We start from the raw sequence: 17777 nt of genomic DNA, 5'->3' as shown, positions 1-17777 counted from the left end.
TTGGCATCAAACCATTGTAGGCAGCGGGTGCGGTGTGTTGTGCCGTTATCATAAATCAAACAACCCCCCCCATCATCCCGGGGAAATTGAGAACGCGCTGGACTGCTTGGAGGTGCGCGCAGTATATGGCCAATGTGCACAGTTGTGAGAAAAGGGCTTCAAAAACGGAGGCGATCACACAAAGAATAATGTGGTGCTGATGCGTCTCTCGGCGACCAACAACAAGGATGATGCAATGGGTAGAATCGAATCGTGCAAGACGCAAGACGAGTCACGGTTTTATAGTTCTCTAGGGAGGGAAAAAGCATGTGCAACGCTTCAATCCACCTACATTGTAGGCGCTTTACCGTCAGTTGCACGGCGGCAAAGTACAACAGACTTCTGAGGCCTCAAGTCACTTGCGGGTCTTCGCTGTTGCACCATCGCACCAAATGCCATTGCTCTTCCTCCAACACGAGAGTGCATTTCTTCCTCAGCAGCAACAGCAGCAGGTTGGTGTGGTTTGCACGGAGGAAAACGAAAGTTTCACCAACACGTGCTGTTGGAAAACCGGGTTTGGCCGACGACGACGATCGTCTGCTACCACCGCCTCTACCCTCTTCCGGTGTGCCCGATTGGGGACGGGTTCCTTTTTCATTCAAGGTGTATATTACCGCAACATCGCAGCGCATTGCATAACGGCAATGCCAAAGTGTCGCCCTTGGGTGGGTAAGATGCAAAAACTGGTCCGAGGCTAAAACAATCAATCCGGACGTGTTTCAGACAGGTGGAGATTCATTCAAGACTTTGATGTAGTTATAAAAACAGTAACTTTAACAATAACTTTATAATCGTATTTTCCCCCCTAAAGAACCAAGAATACCACCATGAATTATGGAGAAAGACTTTAACCTTTCCAAAACACCACCTTCACCACTGCACTTCCAATGCACCTGAAGCATTGCGTCTTCGGTTCATGTTCCATCTACGCGGGCGTCTACGGTGTCTTTTCACACGGAATTAGTTAGCAGATAATGTTAGTAGTATCCTCAATTATGAGCGAACGCGAGCGAAGCACTACTGTGGCTTCTTTTTCCAGCCTTTATGGAGACGCATACCTGAGACCTGGCCGACATAAATGTCATTAGTTTCGAGCTACGTGCCCCGGTATCGGTTACAACGTCTTCCACGTGTTTGCCTTCGGTAGAACGGTTCTGTGCTTTACAGACATTGGAATCTAGAGCAACGTGCGGTCTTGTACCTTGACACCTGCAAATAGTACAAAAAACAATATTTGTTAGCTTAATAGTTGCAGGAAGTTTCCAAATGATCTTTTAATTCACGCTTGATAATATCATTCAAGCCTATAACGACCCTCTATAAACACGTGGCTACACTAACAACTGTCGACGGTTGCTATCCGAACAGTTCATCGGAACATTCATCCACAAGAATCCCTCTAAATGACCGGAACTGGTTCTATGTCGGTGCAGCAAACAAACCAAAAAATAAAAAAACACCCTCACGTTCCACATCGATGACACTGTCGAGCGAGATACGTTCCGACAGTTTGCTGCAAAAAGGCCCATGCCGTGTGATAAGAATTCTCTTCAAATACTACACACATTTCTAGTGGCCACCTTCTTACTCCGACCAGTTGAGTTTCCCCCCCTTTGATGTTGTTAGCACGCTGCACTCGCCGCAGTGCTAAAGTAAATCCTAACCTCAAAAAAACCTTCAAAGAACTCAGCGTCATGAAAAAATCCTCCCAGAATCCCGACAAATGGAACGTTGTCCTAGGCCATGCATGAGTTAACACGCGCCGCGGTGGCGTTGCTTGCCGGTCAGCGAGCCTTCCGCTTAAAGCCCTACATAAGCCTGCCTCCTCGCTTTGTGACGGGGTCGATGTACGAGGGTACGAGGTCCCGCAGTAGTAGTAATAGTAGAGGAGGTGCCACAGGCACGAGCGAAGCCTTTCAGCTGCAACCGGGCCGCAGTCGGCGTTACGGTGTGTCATCGTTCAGTCACTTTCAGACCGGTGCCGCGTTCGGATGGAGCCCGACCGCGTGACGCGTGCAGAGCGTTAAACCAGTTTACAGTGAGAAAAACACCGACCAGAAGGTGGGGGAAAACCCAGCAAATTTAGTGTGTAATATTGAGCAATAATCAATAAGCAATGTGAATTTTTGGCGCACAAAGATATCCAACAAGAGAGAAGAGAGAGAGAGAGAGCACCGAAAGAGAATTGCGTTGTTGCCGGTATCGATGTAGTGGTGAACGTGGTTGCCCCATCTATGCTCCCAAGCAAGGGCTACTGCGATTGAGCACCTTTGTTGGGGCAACAGCAGCAGCAGCAGCAGCAGCTGAGGTAGTGACACGGATATATCAGTGTTGATAAACAGTTCCTACGCTGTGGAGATTTTTGATAGAGCTGGTCTACGAGACGCATATCAGCAGCAGCTTCTAGAAGATGTCTCTACCAGCTTCCTGCCCAGAAAGTACAGTTTTGCAGAAATGTGGCACTTTGTAGTGTAGTGGCAATACATTCCCCCTTTGCTTAGATACAGCAGCCTCCAAATGGATTGTTTCGTAAGCCCCTCAGGTTCAGTGTTCATGCTCCATAGTTAGACCACATTTTTGTGTCATTACAGCACAGCAGAGTGTAACAAAAAAAGTAGCTAAAATTGTTTGCGTCGAAATAATGTGCAATCAAAGTGGATAAATCTGTGCCCGTTCTGGATCAACGTCACCGTGGCGGATGCTCGTTGACAGCTTTCCACCCCCTTTTGTGTTTTGTGTGTGCAAGTGTGCGTGTTGTTGTGTGGTGGAGCGCTTACACCAGAGAGCTTTGTAAGCGAAATTCATCTGTAGTGCGCCTCTGTAAGATACGTGCAGCAGGCGAGCGTGTGTTCGCTCTCTTTGTTGTTACCAACCCTGTTTGCGGAAGGGGGTTGCGAGTGTATAGTGTGCGGCGTGCTTGGATACTTATGAACTTGGCCGGTGGGGTATGTGTGTGTGTGTGTGTGTGTGTGTGTTTAGTCAGCTGTTTATCGTGATGGTTTGTTTGGATCGTGTGAGCAGTAATCGTTTTCACGCGGAAGAAACCGCACTATGAACGGGAAGACATCGGAAGTTCAGCAAGCAATTGAATAAACAAAGTAAGTAAGAATTTAAGGGAAGCATATCGGAAAACGAAGACTTGCTGTTGCACAAACTTCGTAGAAAAATGAAAATACAAAAAAGTGGGAATGCAATTTTTAAAAATGTTTAAAAATCACGACTTACAACAATGTAACATTGAAATGCGAAGACATAAGTGCACTCAACTTTTAACGATTTTTTGTTCCGTTTCTTATTGTTTTGTGTTACTTGAGGTACATTGTCTTCCTTACTTTATTTGCGTTTTATCTGTTGTTTTTATCACTTTGTCGTGCAATTTGTTTTTATTTGAAAGATTGGCGCATTTCACATGTAAATTTCCATCTGTCTACGTATAATAAGGGTAAATGTTAAAGAAGAAGTTTCCTTATTTATTAATCTAAATATTGTTGTTTAAAATAAGACGGTGAAGTTTCCAAGATAATTATTTATCTTTTTTTATACGCATGTTTTATTTTTTTAGTTTTTTTAAAACTATGACTTAAATAACTAAAAAAGGCCAAGTTTTTAGACAGTATTAGTGGTTTAGAGGCAAATAGTTTTCATGTATATCTTTATCTCGCATGGAGTCATTCGAATTTCAAGAAATTGCGAAATGATACCACTGAAAACTGGTTATGGTTTTTCTTGTTTTGTTTCACAGATGCAGAAGAACATTCAACCACCGCGACAGCACACGTTGCCAATTAATCTCTTTTGCTCAGTAAAATGTTTTACGATTTATAAAGCCTCGCCAAAAATACAAAAGAAAAGAGAAACTTAACAAACAACGATAAGCTGATGACGTTCTTCGCGAAAATTTAGTTCTAGAATGTATAGGTCGCTATAAGTGTTATTGGGAATACAAAAAAAAATCCTTGCTAACATGTTTAATGGATTTTTAATTTTCCTTTTTCGCCACCGTGTTGAAAAGCCGGCACGCGCCGTTATCAAATTGATTACTTGCACACACACACACTCATCCCCATGTAAAGCAAAAAAGGATGAAAGCTGTATTTTGTTTTTACTTAATTTTTTAAATTTCCAAAAGAAACTACCATAAAAACAAATTGGCTGCGCAGTTTCGCTCGAATTGCAATTTGGCCAAATAAATGAACAAAGGCACTAAGTAGACCATTAAATGTGCTATTTTTTGTGTATTCTTGGTGCTCGTGTTCTTGTGCGAACGGGTGTTGACTATTCTGCTTTGTCACGTTTTGGGTGGAACGATCGCTCGCACATATTTGCACTTTTTGTCACCACTAACGTGCATTTGATTGTTTGAACGTAAGAGGAAAGTGATGAAACATTGTTATTCTGCTTAGCTGAACAGGAAGGGAGGGATGCGTTTTCATCAGTGGTGAATCATATCATCGGTAACGAAAGATTTGTTTCTTTGTTGTATTTTAGAAATTTAAAATTACTTTGAAATAATTTGCCATAAGAGGATTACTGCATTCGTTTGTATATTTCTTGACCAGGTTATAATTATTATAAAAATGATGCAAAACAACCACTACATAGAAGTAGCTTTCATGGAATGTTATGAAGGTTCAGCAATAAAATATGGCATTTTAAATGTTTACCCGAGTATTACCCACAATATACTTCTAGTATGTACTGTAATATACCTATCGTAATGTAAAACTACTATATTTAAGCTAGTGCTGTATTTAGTAATGGAAGCCAAAAGTATAAGGAATTAAATAGTAAAGAAAGAAGTAATGAAGTTAAAAACACTAAGAGAATAAAATCCAAATAAAACATGTTTGCTGCTTAGCACGAGAGACAGAGAGAAATAGGGATACAGAGTAGTAATAACACTTTAAACCTGTTACAATTTTCATTATCACTCCGCCCCACTAATTAATCTCCAAAAATGCCCAAAACTAACGCCTTCGAATAATAAAACACTTTGCAAACGAGCAGCGGGTCTGACTAATCGATATGCCCATTAATGTCACAATTTCAGCCGCCACACCATGGTCAACACCGGCAGTAAGGCACCGCTAGCGAATGGCAGCACAACAACGGTTCAACGCTACGGTGCCACGACCGACACACGAACGATCGTACCGGCCGTAAACGGTGCCGAGCCCCATTCTGTGGACCCCGAGGCGAACCCGACCTTCCCCAACACCACCGTCGACATGGAGCGTGTCCAGCTGGAAAAGCGCTCCACGCTGAAGATGTGCGAAAAGATCGGCTACGGATTGGGCCACGTGTACAACGATCTGTGTGCGGGCATTTGGTTCAGCTACACGCTCCTGTTCATGCAGGGCGCCCTGGGTATGCCGGCCGCCGAGGCCGGCGCCATGGTGATGCTCGGACAGGTGGGCGATGCGATCGCCACACCGATCGTGGGTCTGCTTACCGATCGGTACGGCACGAAGAGACAGTGGCATATCGCGGGTAAGCAGTTCGGCGGGTCATTTTGTTTTACAATGAGATTCCTGTTTTAAAAACGCCGTTTTTTTGCTCTATTTTTAGGAACCTTTATAGTATTTTTAACCTTTCCGATGATATTCTCCCTCTGCCCGTGGTGTTCGGTGGCACCCCATTGGTGGGAAATTCTGTACTTTGTGATCGTCATACTTGCCTTCCAGTTCGGGTGGCCCATCGTGCAGGTGACGCACCTTGCCATGATACCGGAGCTGTCCCGCACGCAGAAAGACCGTTCCGATCTGACCGCCATCCGGTACTCGGTGTCGATCGTGTCGAACGTGGTGGTGTACATCGTCACCTGGGCAGTGTTGCGAAGTCGCACCAGCACCGACAACCAGATCGGACCGGGCGATGCTTACCGGTTTCGGGTAAGTCCAGCAGATTCAGTCCCCAAAACTCTGGAAAGCTTTTCTAACATGCCGTTTTTTTTTTTTGCTATCGCTTACAGGACATATCGCTCATACTGACACTGGTTGGCGTTTCCATGTCGGTTCTGTTCAACTTTTCGCTCACCTTCAGCGGGTACGAGCATCGGCGAAACACGGCCCTCCAGCACAACATTATCCGAACGCCTGGGCCGCGAGCAGATACGGACGTTGAGCGTGAATCGTTGCTGGGCGGACCGGACCAACGGCAACCGAACGGTGCCGGTGCTCAGCTGGCAGGAGCGTCCAGCCCTCTCGATACGATCGTGCAGCGAAAGCCAAAGAAAAACTTCTTCAAATCACCACTGCTGTATCAGAATGCTTTGCTGTAAGTAAATCCATCGTGAGCGATCTCTCAAGCAATGTTTTTAACACCTTGTTTTTGGAACTCCAATCTTTAAGGTACGTCTTTTCGAGACTTTTCATGACGACTTCGCTCGTGTACATGCCGCTCTGGCTGGACGAGCGGGCCTACCAGCCGGACGTAACGCCGACGGAAAACAACGCCAATGTGGAGCATCTCGCCACGGTTCCGCTTGTATCATTTCTGGCCTCGTTCGTCGCATCCCTGCTGCTGAAGTACACCAATCGCTTCGTGGGCAACAGTTTGGTGTACTTTGTCGGGTCCATCATCAGCACCAGCGTGTGCCTTTGGATTGCCCTGTCGCCCGGGTCGGGAGCGTTCAGCACGGTGTCCCTGTTTCTGATCGCTTCCCTGTTTGGGGCGGGAAGTTCCATCACGATGATTAGCAGCCTGTGCATAACGGCCGACATGATCGGGAAGCATGCGGATCAGGGCGGTTTCATCTATTCCGCAGTTACGTTTGCAGATAAGTTGATCACCGGTGTGGTGGTGGTCATCATTGAGTCGGTGTAAGTATCTAATATTGGATCTATTCCTAATGTCAGGCAGTATTCAATAGTCAAGCTGTGCTCTTCCTCTCTTTTCTACAGAAAATGTCGCGATCGTTCCGAATGTCCCGAGTATTACCGCGGCGTGCTGTCGTACGGCTGTGGGCTGGCGGCTATTTTAGGATGTCTCACGTTGGCAACCCTTTTATGCACTACCGCCTCTACTCGGCGAAGGAATCGGTAGTGTTCGATGTAGCGTCCATTCCAGAATTATTCCTAGGCTCAGTTACGTTTATTCTATAGAATTGTTTTTTATTTTACATCTTTTGTTTGTGTTAGTATGAAGTAAATAAATTTTATCCAACCCGTTTACGGAAATAAAAGGGGGAAAGATCAATTAAATTTGAGAGAAATTTGGCGATTTGGCACAGTTGAATCTGAGCAGTCATTGGACTGATGCCGAACACATGTTGCCTCTTTTATGAATACGGAAACTTTATCGATTTTGCTACCGAAATATAGTTAACATTCTTTGAAATGAAATATTGTGATGAATTTGTTACGGAATTTTCAGCATGTGTTAATGTTTTGCATTCCATCGTAGTACAAAAACCATGATTGCAGTCGTTCGTGTTTCCTCTTTTTTGAAAGGGACACTCAGAAAACGATCTCAGTACTCAGAAAACGTACATCGAATTTATTAAATTCCTCAACCTAGGTTAAAATATATAAACTGAGCAATGCATATTTTTACACTTTTATGTGTCATTTCGTGCAGAAGGAATAAATTATTTTCAAGATCATGAAATCCGAAAAAGACTTTTTTTATTAAATTCACGCGTTTCGACTAAGTTTTGGATTTCTATATTATCTAAGCTAATTTTTCTTTATGTTTAAAACACGCATTGTATTCTTAATTCTTTGTATAAAGAACAACATACAACATTATTCACCGCCTTCAAGATCTTTTTCAACAGCTGCCAAATGGTACAATTGCTTTATAATAAAACTCCAGTTTGTACACATGATTGTCAAAACATCACAAATAACTGTCAATCTCAATCCAGCTTGAGACGGTTGCAAGCGGTGAACATTTTGCACGCGGTGAAAAAAAATGTTAAAAGTGAGTTGGAAACCCTGTATTTTATTTTATTAATTTTTTCAGCATGGGTTTCAACACTTTAACGGTCAACGGGCAATGTGATCCTTCAACATTGTGATCAATGGGGGCTTCAACCTCCAACGAAAAGACGACGGCAGCAGCCCGTTGAAGTGTTGAATATCATGTTGAAGAAATTAAAAGATATGATGATGAAAATGAAACGTCAGATCGATGTGGAATAACATTTTGTACGCGGTCATGTTTTCATCCGCACTAATAGTAATATTTTCATCATGATATTTCCTTTGAAAGAATCTGACTTGAAAAACCCTGTAAATGTTTGTTTCTCCACATTAACAACCGCCAATTTAAAATTTAAAACAAAAATCTCTGTGTACATGACCACCCGACCACAGTGCAGCTGTCAAAGCATGCTGTCACCCCGGTTGATAAACGTCACTGGCAACACTGGCAATGTTTTTTTTGTTGTTGTTGTTGATTATTCTTTTTTTACTCCAATCGGTGGTGGGTTGTGTTGATAATTCTGAACACTTTCTCATCGCCGTCGGTCCGTCCGTCTGTCTGTCGTCGGTTTCCGCTACTGCAGTGCGTGTGTGCGTGTGTGTGTATAGAAAGGTACAGAGCAATTGTACAAGCTTTGTAGTACGTAAAACGGTCCGGCAAAGCGAGGACGAGGCTTGAACGGTTTCGCAAGCTAGGCTCAAACAGCTCTACCCTATTTTTACAGGCAGCTACACCACTGGCTTTGGAGCAAGTGGTAAAGTGTGTGGTGACAAGACACCCCAGAAAGCCTTGCCTCCCCGCGAGTGTGTCTGGCTGTGAATAGATTAATCTGTGCGGATATTTTTTCAATTAAAGCCAATCGTTCCCTCACAAAGTGCAATTGCGAGCGTGTGTGTATGTGTATGTGTGTATGCAAAGGCAGAGAGTAGTCCTTGGACGAGTCGCAGCCCGGTTTTGTGACACCGCCAGTTCAGTGCGTAGGATGGTGGTTTGTGGCGAAACCCACGGAACTGCTCCGTAGCCATCCATTCCACGGCGTAGCGAGGTTGAGTCCAGGGACTGTGTGAAACAGACGGTGCGAGAGGCGTAGAAAAACATGTAAAGCAGTTGCACGACACAGTGCTTCAGTTCCATTTTGGTGTAGACAGAGATAGCAACCGGTACACCCTCCATTACACCCGTCGGCTGCCGAAACAATCCGACACCAAAGCACATACACACTCACACACACAGCACACACCGTGTTTTGGGGTCGGAAAAGAAGAAAGAGCTTAAAACCGTGCACGTAATGAACACCCGTCCCTTTAACCCTGTCCAGCGCGAAGACGATACCCTTGGTATGCCCGGGAGTAGTGGTGCCTAAACGCTAATAAGCTTCTAAGGTTCGCCCGGACCGGTGGGGCGGTTGGTTGGTTTGTGCTGTTAGTGCTGGCAAGCGAATGTTGACCCCTTGTGCTGCTCCGTTGCACGCGACCCCACCCGAAAGAGAGGCCAGAATCGCACGCTCGCCGAGACGACATTTATCATCGCCGTAGTACACCGAATCACAAAGGAGCGGCCATCCCCGGCAAACACCAACCCGCCCCCTCTCCCGGAAGGATGCACTTTTCCATACCCAGCACGCAAGAGTTCGGTTCCGATGGGAGCGGATCATCGTACACGGTAAGGGTTCACCATGGAGACGCACGCTCAAGTGGTGGCAGTTGCGAGGTAACACTGCTTCCTCCCTCGGCCTATCGAGAGGTTTATCCAATTAAATTTCCCCGTTTCAACACTCCGCAACCCGCTTCGACAAATTGATTGGATCTATTCGCCCGTGGTGAAGGCGGCCGGCACCATGGACATCATCGCAGCTCCCTAGCGCGCACGCTTGCGCTGCTCTGATTGCTTGCTTGGTGGACCGAGTGTGCGTTGAAGATGATCTCCAGTTTTGTGATGTTGGGGAAAGGAGGGAAGGGGTTTTTTTTAGCTTTCTTGCCGCTTGCTTGGATTTGCGTTTTGCTGCACTTGAGAGAAACTCCGTCGGCACGAAACCCGATGAGGCGTGTGAGTGAGTGGCAGGGTGAAAACGGGGCCATCCCCGCCGCTGCAGCGGTCGCTTTCGTTCTTCAATTTGCTATTTACTGCTGGAAAGTTTCTGCTTTCCGGGGTCATCGTCGCAGCCGTATCGGTCATCAACACGGCCGTAGCTGTGGTCGTGCGCGTTGAACACCACCCAGTCTCCTCAACTCTCCATCTCAGTGCTTTGGCTGGACGTGTGATCTCGCAGTTCCAGTGCGGTTCTACGCCAAGTTGTTGAGATAAAATATGGTGCAGCAGCGGCAAGATCTTGCACGATAATTATGTCTGTGCGTGATGGTCACTGGTTCGTGCCAATGCGAGCTATATGTGGACACAGAGACGCGTTAGAATTGGGGCACAACGGGAATTCCATGCATTGGTGGGAGAGTGTTGGACCGTGGAATCTGGGGGGTGATATGGAATGTTGCAAATGTTATTGCGATTATTGGAACGCAAGCGAGCCCCCCCCATCCCAGATCAAGGGTGTTATCGTGCGTTAAATTGAATTGCCGATAAGGCAACTGTATCCTCCCACTGAAGTATGGCAATTTAATAATGAGTGCAACAGCTGTCCACGACGCTCCACTGGTGATGAAGTCTGTCTGTTTGGCTACAACTAAACGTATTATTGGGACCCTTTCCTTTTTAGGATCGTAGGCTGAAATTACAGACTGTCAGCTGTTTGCATTTTATAGCAGTTTTCGAGCAGCTATCAAAGTGGGTATAGTATACAGGTGGGCTTATCCCAACATGTATTCATTTAGAAGGCTGATTTTTATCGCTTCTGCTTTGAATGGTAATTTTTGGAGTGTTTTGTGTACTCGCCAAGCTGCCAGAAAGCCTGTTTGAGCAAAAGTTTTCACCGTCCTGTCAAAAAGTGACGTTCAAATTAGGTTATAACAACAGGCTATGAGATCACCTGGTCTACATGCACTTTGATTCTAGATTCCACCACCTGATCCCTTTTATGTACCTTGGGATAAATGAAAACACGATCTTGTTTTGCGATTTTTTCGAGCAGTTACTCGAATCTAATTCTAGCTTTGAGGCTAGAATAATCTAGACAGAAAATCGCAGGCTCCGATCCGAATCCGGCAAAATTGGAACCACTTGTTCTACCAAAAATCGGAGTCAGCCAGAGTCGTCCAGAGTCGGAGTCCACCGGAGACCTTTGTTTCTAAGAATAGTGCTTAGCGACAGCAGTAATACTTTGCGACAGCATCATTTCTCATGATCTTGTTTTGCCATTTTTTCGAGCAGGTACTCGAATCTAATTCTAGCTTTGTGGCTGAAATAATCTAGGCTGAAAATCGCAGTCTAGTTTTGTGTGTGGTTTTGTAAGGAGCGTTTACATGATTTCAGCTGCCAACTGTCAAACTCGATATAAAAAGCTGGGCAGTATCGTGAAAGGCCCCATTCAAAGAAAACTATCGCAATAATACAATATGAAGGACAAGAGACACCATATAGGCCTAGTTGTTGGGACTTTACATGCTTAATTGCGGCAAGTTTCTTCGTTAACTTCATGTTATGTTGCTTTAAATCAGATTATTTTTAAGGGATGCATATAAAACTGTAAAGAGGTTTCTTGGGCGATTTTAGGTAGTACCTAAGGTTCATAAATTACTACAGGCAGTGGCGGATTAACACGAGTCATAGCCAAAGCAATTACACGAATGCAGGGCTTTCTCTAGTGTCGAGGGTGAATTTATGTGAGTAACTCTAAACCAGCGAAAGACTGCGAAGCAAATTTACTTGTGAGCGTGAGGGGAGGTTCCTTCAATCGGAGCCCCATGTGGCGTCGCTTAGTTTGCGCACTGCTTAATATGCCCCTGACTACAGATCGGTCCGTCCCGTGTTCTTTGACAAATCTTCATTTGACAGCCAGGGAGTCAAACCATAACATCATTCCCGGCCAATCTCCATACAAATCTCCATCCATGATTACCAAAAGCAGAGCTAATAACTAAGAACCTTGGCAGTACCTTAAAAATATAACAAGAAATGGGGCTACAATTAATAAGTGCAGCATTCGTTACGTTAGCTCTATCGAGAGGAAGTGAATCCACTAACAAGAACCCTGTTGATCGTAGGAGAAATAGATGTACATTCCGTTTTCCTTCTTTCGATTAGGTTAGATTCCAGGCGTCTTGTTAAGTAGGAATGTGTACTTGTACCACTGACCGAGTTGATGTATTCAGTTCATATTATATAGAGGCGGTTAAGTGGTCCATTGTATGGAACGGCACAAGATCGTAAGGTCGTAATGGTTCAATTCCCATTCAGATAGTCCCTAGGAACAACTGATTGGTGCAAATAATTCGAAAAATGATGTATGAGCTAATACGATCGCTTTAATCGTTTTATCGCCTAATAGAAAACAAATGCCAAAATTGGAGATAATTAATACACTAATCCCAAAGTTTCGTGAAAGTCTTTCCAAATAAACAATAAACTTTTGCAATTGTAAATTATAAAAGACAAATTAGAAAAATCAATTTTCGGTTAACTGGGTCGTATCACTAGTATCGAATTAATTTGTAAAACAAAATTCCATTTTTGTTGTTGTAATTTTTCACATAAAAAGGCAAACTTACCCGAATAGAAAAGGGCCTTGTTTGTGCTAACAGAAATCCTTTTCTTTTGAACCCCCGTTTTCTCCCTTTAATAGTGTTACTGCCTCCATCATTTCCTGATCAAAAACCAACCCGATGGTCCAACGGTCCGAACGGTGTTTGCTCGATATGATGCAAGGTTCGGGTAAGGAATTATGCTGTGACCCGTGCCATATATATATTTTTTTTTATTTTTTGGAAGGGGCTGGACTGGGCCGCACACACATCTATTTTCGACTGCGCACATTTCCAACGCACTAAATAAACAGTATAAACAACGTGCGCGCCCTCGCCCTTCTTCGCCTGTCTTACTGCCCGTACGCACGCAAAACGAAGCGAATGGAATGTTTAATGAAGCCAGGGATCGATTTTGGTTGTGGTGGAACATCGAGTGAAGTGTGGGATGGATGGGAAGTAGGGAACAAAACCTTCTCAGCATACTGGCAAGAAGCTCCGTGCCGTCCAATATCCAATAACGGTAGGGAAAATACATTGATCATTTGTGGTCGATTGATCGATTGCATCTGTGAACTGTTGATGTAAATTTCTCCGAATGTTCTGATTAATTTTATCAGAAGTTCCAGTACACCGTATCGACTCCGTTCCTTTCTGTGCTGGACCCGGATGATGCACCCGGATTAGCTAACCATTTTACTTCCACTTTTTCCTGAACTTCTTGCGCTTCTTCAAGCACATGAATGGTATAAACATTTGAACTGCCGGTCAAACCACTCGGCGATAAGAGAGCATGATCGCCTAGAGAAGAAGACTACGGTCGCAACTCAAACAGACACACACACACACAGCAGAAATGAAGCAAAATCCACTTGTCCTTCGCGACCACGCTAATAGTTAAACGGCGGGGTGGTTTTAAGCACCCGTAGCACTCGACTCATCGTTCGGCGGTGTGTGGACGTGAGCGAATCGAAACCGCAAAAACAAAACTGATGAGTAATCGTGTTGAGAGGCATCGTTTTTTTTGTGTGTATGTGCAGTAAACCCTGCACGACAAGGGAATGGGAAGTAAATAATTTAAATACAAGCAAGTTGATAATTACTACGCCCGGGGGTAGGTATGAGGTGTAAAGTACGTTCTAGTCATGCATTCAGCAACATTGTTGCACCCAACGTCCCAACGTATGTATATGGTCGTTGGTAGCGAAATGCGATCAATGTGGTACGAAATTGGAATCGATTAATCCTATTCGCTGATTGGGAACTAACTATATACTAGTGATGTGCTCGCTGGATCGCACCCTTGGCTCCGATCCGAATCCGATAGTTGTAAGTCCGATTCCGATTCCGGCAAAACTGGAACCACTTGTTCTTCCCAAAATCGGAGTCGTCCAGAGTCGTCCGGAGTCTTAGTCGGAGCCCACCGGAGACCTTTGTTTCTAAGCATAGTGCTTAGCGACAGCAGTAATGCTTTGCGGCAGCATCCTTGCGCCGGCTGTCTCTGGGCGACTCCGACTCCGGATGAATCCAACTCTGGACGAATCCGATTCCGGATGACTTCGACGGCGGGTGGCTCGAGCAGGCTCCGGACGACTCAGCTCATCACGAAATTGTTAAAAGTCAGTTACGAAATTGTCGGAGTTCGATCGGAGTCGACTCCGGATTTTTGCCAACTCTTGACTAAGCTAGAATCTCTAGAATCACTACTCTACACTAAACGGTCGGGTTTAAGTGTTGGCATGGATCTGGTTTTTTTTTTGGAATAAGCATTTCTGAGATTTGTTTTATTGTTCTTTGGGTGATAAATATACGCCCCGTCACTCAGACCAGGCTGCATCCGATGGAATATCAGAAAATTCCTTGTTTACCAATATTGAAACATCAATCGATTAGACCAGAGGTCTCCAAACTTTTCAGCTCGCGGGCCGCATTGCTTCGAAAACAAACTATAATGAGGGCCATTTGACGTTACCTTTAACTGATGGGTGAACGTTTAAATCCCGTTTGTAAAACAAAATACTAACGAGACTTGTACAGCTTCGTATTACTAATGCTTGATTTTTATCTAATAATATAAAAAATACAATTTTATTCCACAAAAATTCAAAATAATATAATACAGGCGGTCCCCGAGATACACGGTACCTCTTATACGCGGATTCGGAGATACGCGGTTTTCCAAATTTGACAGTTATTTGAGCAAATTGTACTGATTTGACACATCCATTGTGAAATACCAAATAATTTCCGTATTGATCGAATGTGAAATACCATTTCAAATCGTTTAAAACTGTTCAATTCAGTAGAAACATATCAAATAATTAATTTGGTGGCTTAAACAACCGCCTACTTGCAAAATTGCACGAAAATTAGTGATATTTTGGCTGGAAATCACGAGATTCGACTTACGCGGAAATTCGAGATACGCGGTTTTTTTGCGGCCGTTTTCGGTCCCCATTAACCGTGTATCTCGGGGACCGCCTGTATTTATTTTCACATTTCTAAAGCCTTCGTGGGCCGCATTATAAGCTCTCGAGGGCCGCATGGGAATCGCGTGCCGTAGTTCGGGGACCCCTGGATTAGACGAATAGGAACCTATGACAGTAATTTCATTTAGACCAATAAGATTCCTCTTCAGTTATGCAAATTAAAATAATGCGTTTGAAATCCTCTACATTTCCAATTCGAATACCCTGGAATATACATTTTCTAACAGACTTATCTTTATGTCCTTATTAATATATGATATTGTTCATTCCTCCTTACCCAAAACAGGGCTTCAACATTCACATAAATGGCAGTTTTCACTGTTGCCTTCGCTACAAGCAGCTACACAGCCTGCACGAGCAGCTGAAACGGTCCCTCCCGTCGATCGCACTGCCCAGCTTTCCTCCAAAGAAACTGCTCTCCCTCACACCGAACCAAATCGAGCAGAGGCGGCTCAGCCTAGAGCGCTACATACAGCTAGGTAAGACGCGCCGGTAAATTACTTCCCCAAGCCACCTACCGTACCATTGTCGCTTCCTCTTCCAGTGGGACAAGATCCGGTACTATGCCGGTCGGAGCTGTTGCGCGCATTTCTGCTGAACGCCCAGCAGGAGTCCTCGTTCACCGAGTGCAGCGAGGTAACGCTGGACGTTTACCTCATGAACGGGTACCGAATATCGGCCAGCGTCTACACCACCGACTGCACCGGGAAGGTGCTGGAGAAGGCGTGCGCCCTGATCGATCTGCCCAAGGATCGGGCCTGCTACTTTGCGCTCTACCTGATGCGCAAGGAGGCAAGCGGTGCGCTGACGATCGTGAAGCGCCTGATGGAGTTTGAGGCGCCGTACATCTCGGCGAAGCGGTGGGACGACTGCAAGCTGGTGCTGCGCACCGGCTACTGGGACGCATGCTACGATCTCGAGCTGATGCGTGACCGGATCGCGCTCAATCTGCTCTACCTGCAGGCGATGAGCGACGTCGAGCGGGGCTGGATCGTGACGACGCGCGACCAGAGCGAGCAGCTGACGAACATGCAGGCCCGGGGCAGCAAGAGCGAGTATCTGGACGTGGTGCGGAAGCTGCCGCTGTACGGGTGTCTGCAGTTTCCGCGCGCCTGCGTCGACTATCCCGAGCCGAACACGGTCGCGACCGTTGTGCTCGGCAACAAGGAGCTCAACCTGCTCACGTACGTCGGCAAGGAGATGCAGGAAACCAAATTCAAAGTCACGCGCATCCGGTGCTGGCGTGTCACCCCCATTCATATTGTAAGTGGAGAGGCGTAGACCGGGTGTAACAAAGGGATGGAAATTAAATGCCCGGTTTTTTGATCTTTACTTTTCGCAAAGAATGAGGACAATCAATCCTCCACCGGTGGTGGGTACGGTCGACAGCAACAATCATCATCGCATGCGTCGTCGCACCAGCAACAACAATCATCATCATCGTCCACGATCAGCCTGGAGCTGTCGTTCGAGTACTTGATGGCGAAGAACCAGCTCAAGTGGATCACCATCTACAGCGAACAGTCGATGCTTATGTCCGTGTGCCTTCAGTCGATCGTCGACGAGCTGCTCAACCAGAAGAATGGGTCCGATCCCGCACACCTGCAGGTGCGGCAGCAGTGGCTATAGACCGGGAAACGAGCGTCAGCAGTTACTAACGCAGTTTTTCTCCCTTTTGTTTTCAGAATCCACAGCATGTGGAGTATGCACCACTCTCCTACATTCGGCGGGATGGATCGAACCATTGCATTACCGACTCTAGTTCAACCGACACTCTCTGCAATCTAGTAAATGTAAGCATCCCATATTTCCTAATAATCACAAAAGCATCGTATTAAATCCTTTCCCCCACTTCCTGCCCTTCCTTGCAGAATGATAGTAGTAGCAACAACGGAACATCGACGCAACAACACTCCACTAACAACGGGTCTTCCTTTATCCGGCGCAAGCTGAAGGAGTTCAACACGACGGTGCGCTTCAAGAACGGCAAGGACTCGGTGCAGAACGAAGCGTTCGAGTGGATCGGCGACGACGATCTCTAGAAGCCGGCTCGCCACCCAGAAGCACAGTGACATTTTGATATCGAATTTACTCTTTACCGAGACACAAGCGGTGTTGTGTGCGCGCTGCTGCGTGCTGCGTGAGAGCTTAAGCGCCTCCTCCTTTCGGTTCCTCCGGTTTTTTTTTCGTTACTCGTGCTCGTAATACGGTTTAAGATATATGTAGATGGTGGTGATTAGATAATCTATCCTTCCATTTTGCTGGACCACTTTTTTCCGGCATGGTTTCGCTTACATTGTGTTTTCAAATTGCGAAGCAATACCGGCGACCACTAAATTACATTCACCAATGGTGTTAACGTGTAAAAAGTTGGATCATGTCTCTTTTTCCAAATCGTTTAGAAAAGGGTTTTGATTAGCAATTATTAGGTGTGAAACGAAAAGGTTCGCACCATTCTCGCGCTGCCTATCATTGTATGTTAGTTATATCTACAGGGACGTGATAGCAGAAAGGGTTACATGCACACAGGGTGGACCTAGTAAATCTCCTAACACGAGCGTATTTTGTATTCTGTGTAATCATGTGTCGTAGGGGCGGCGCAACAATTGCGCATAAAAAAGGCACACACGGACGCATGGTGCCGAAATAAACAGCGAAACGAAAGCTGATCGAGATTGACGATGCTTCATAG

The 17777-nt window shown here is 45.4% G+C and overlaps 3 protein-coding genes across 7 annotated transcripts in view; 2 read left to right on the top strand and 1 right to left on the bottom strand.

Moving 5' to 3' along the window:
- Positions 1 to 1189: 1189 nt before the first annotated feature.
- Positions 1190 to 17777, bottom strand: part of LOC121600534 (conserved oligomeric Golgi complex subunit 8) — a 97392-nt gene continuing 80804 nt past the window's right edge. Inside the window, exon 4 of the mRNA XM_041929204.1 lies at positions 1190 to 1248. The gene's annotated coding sequence lies outside the window, so the exon portion shown is untranslated. The remainder of the gene's footprint in view (positions 1249 to 17777) is intronic.
- Positions 1983 to 7236, top strand: LOC121600535 (major facilitator superfamily domain-containing protein 12-like). Of its 3 annotated transcripts, none has more exons than XM_041929207.1 (7): positions 1983 to 2100; positions 2631 to 3137; positions 5090 to 5529; positions 5608 to 5930; positions 6011 to 6315; positions 6390 to 6860; positions 6942 to 7236. In XM_041929207.1, the coding sequence occupies exons 3-7, from the start codon at positions 5100 to 5102 to the stop codon at positions 7081 to 7083; spliced, it is 1671 nt and encodes a 556-aa protein (XP_041785141.1). In that variant the 5' UTR covers positions 1983 to 2100; positions 2631 to 3137; positions 5090 to 5099; the 3' UTR covers positions 7084 to 7236. The 3 variants fall into 3 exon arrangements, with proteins under 3 accessions (XP_041785141.1, XP_041785140.1, XP_041785139.1); XM_041929206.1 differs by having other exon boundaries at positions 1983 to 2347; XM_041929205.1 differs by having other exon boundaries at positions 1983 to 2477.
- On the top strand, positions 8453 to 17776 carry LOC121600537 (sorting nexin-17). Of its 3 annotated transcripts, none has more exons than XM_041929210.1 (7): positions 8453 to 8577; positions 9284 to 9627; positions 15372 to 15564; positions 15630 to 16348; positions 16430 to 16693; positions 16771 to 16878; positions 16957 to 17776. In XM_041929210.1, exons 2-7 carry the CDS (start codon positions 9565 to 9567, stop codon positions 17125 to 17127), a joined length of 1518 nt encoding a protein of 505 aa, XP_041785144.1. In that variant the 5' UTR covers positions 8453 to 8577; positions 9284 to 9564; the 3' UTR covers positions 17128 to 17776. The 3 variants fall into 3 exon arrangements, with proteins under 3 accessions (XP_041785144.1, XP_041785143.1, XP_041785142.1); XM_041929209.1 differs by having other exon boundaries at positions 8690 to 9627; XM_041929208.1 differs by having other exon boundaries at positions 8453 to 9627.

Source organism: Anopheles merus, chromosome 3L, assembly GCF_017562075.2.
Source record: "Anopheles merus strain MAF chromosome 3L, AmerM5.1, whole genome shotgun sequence".
Classification (NCBI taxonomy): Eukaryota; Metazoa; Arthropoda; class Insecta; order Diptera; family Culicidae; genus Anopheles; species Anopheles merus.
The sequence above is the reverse complement of the archived record's forward strand: the minus strand, read 5'-3'. Positions and strand labels throughout refer to the sequence as shown.

What these genes read in the sequence shown, in the direction of transcription:
- LOC121600535 (XM_041929207.1), top strand. Translation starts at nt 5,100, where the DNA reads ATGGTCAACACCGGCAGTAAGGCACCGCTAGCGAATGGCAGCACAACA. An exon ending in GAGACAGTGGCATATCGCGG is followed by an intron (nt 5,530 to 5,607) that starts GTAAGCAGTTCG and finishes CTCTATTTTTAG; the next exon opens with GAACCTTTATAGTATTTTTA. An exon ending in GCGATGCTTACCGGTTTCGG is followed by an intron (nt 5,931 to 6,010) that starts GTAAGTCCAGCA and finishes TATCGCTTACAG; the next exon opens with GACATATCGCTCATACTGAC.
- LOC121600537 (XM_041929210.1), top strand. Translation starts at nt 9,565, where the DNA reads ATGCACTTTTCCATACCCAGCACGCAAGAGTTCGGTTCCGATGGGAGC. An exon ending in CCGATCCCGCACACCTGCAG is followed by an intron (nt 16,694 to 16,770) that starts GTGCGGCAGCAG and finishes TTTTGTTTTCAG; the next exon opens with AATCCACAGCATGTGGAGTA. An exon ending in CTCTCTGCAATCTAGTAAAT is followed by an intron (nt 16,879 to 16,956) that starts GTAAGCATCCCA and finishes CCTTCCTTGCAG; the next exon opens with AATGATAGTAGTAGCAACAA.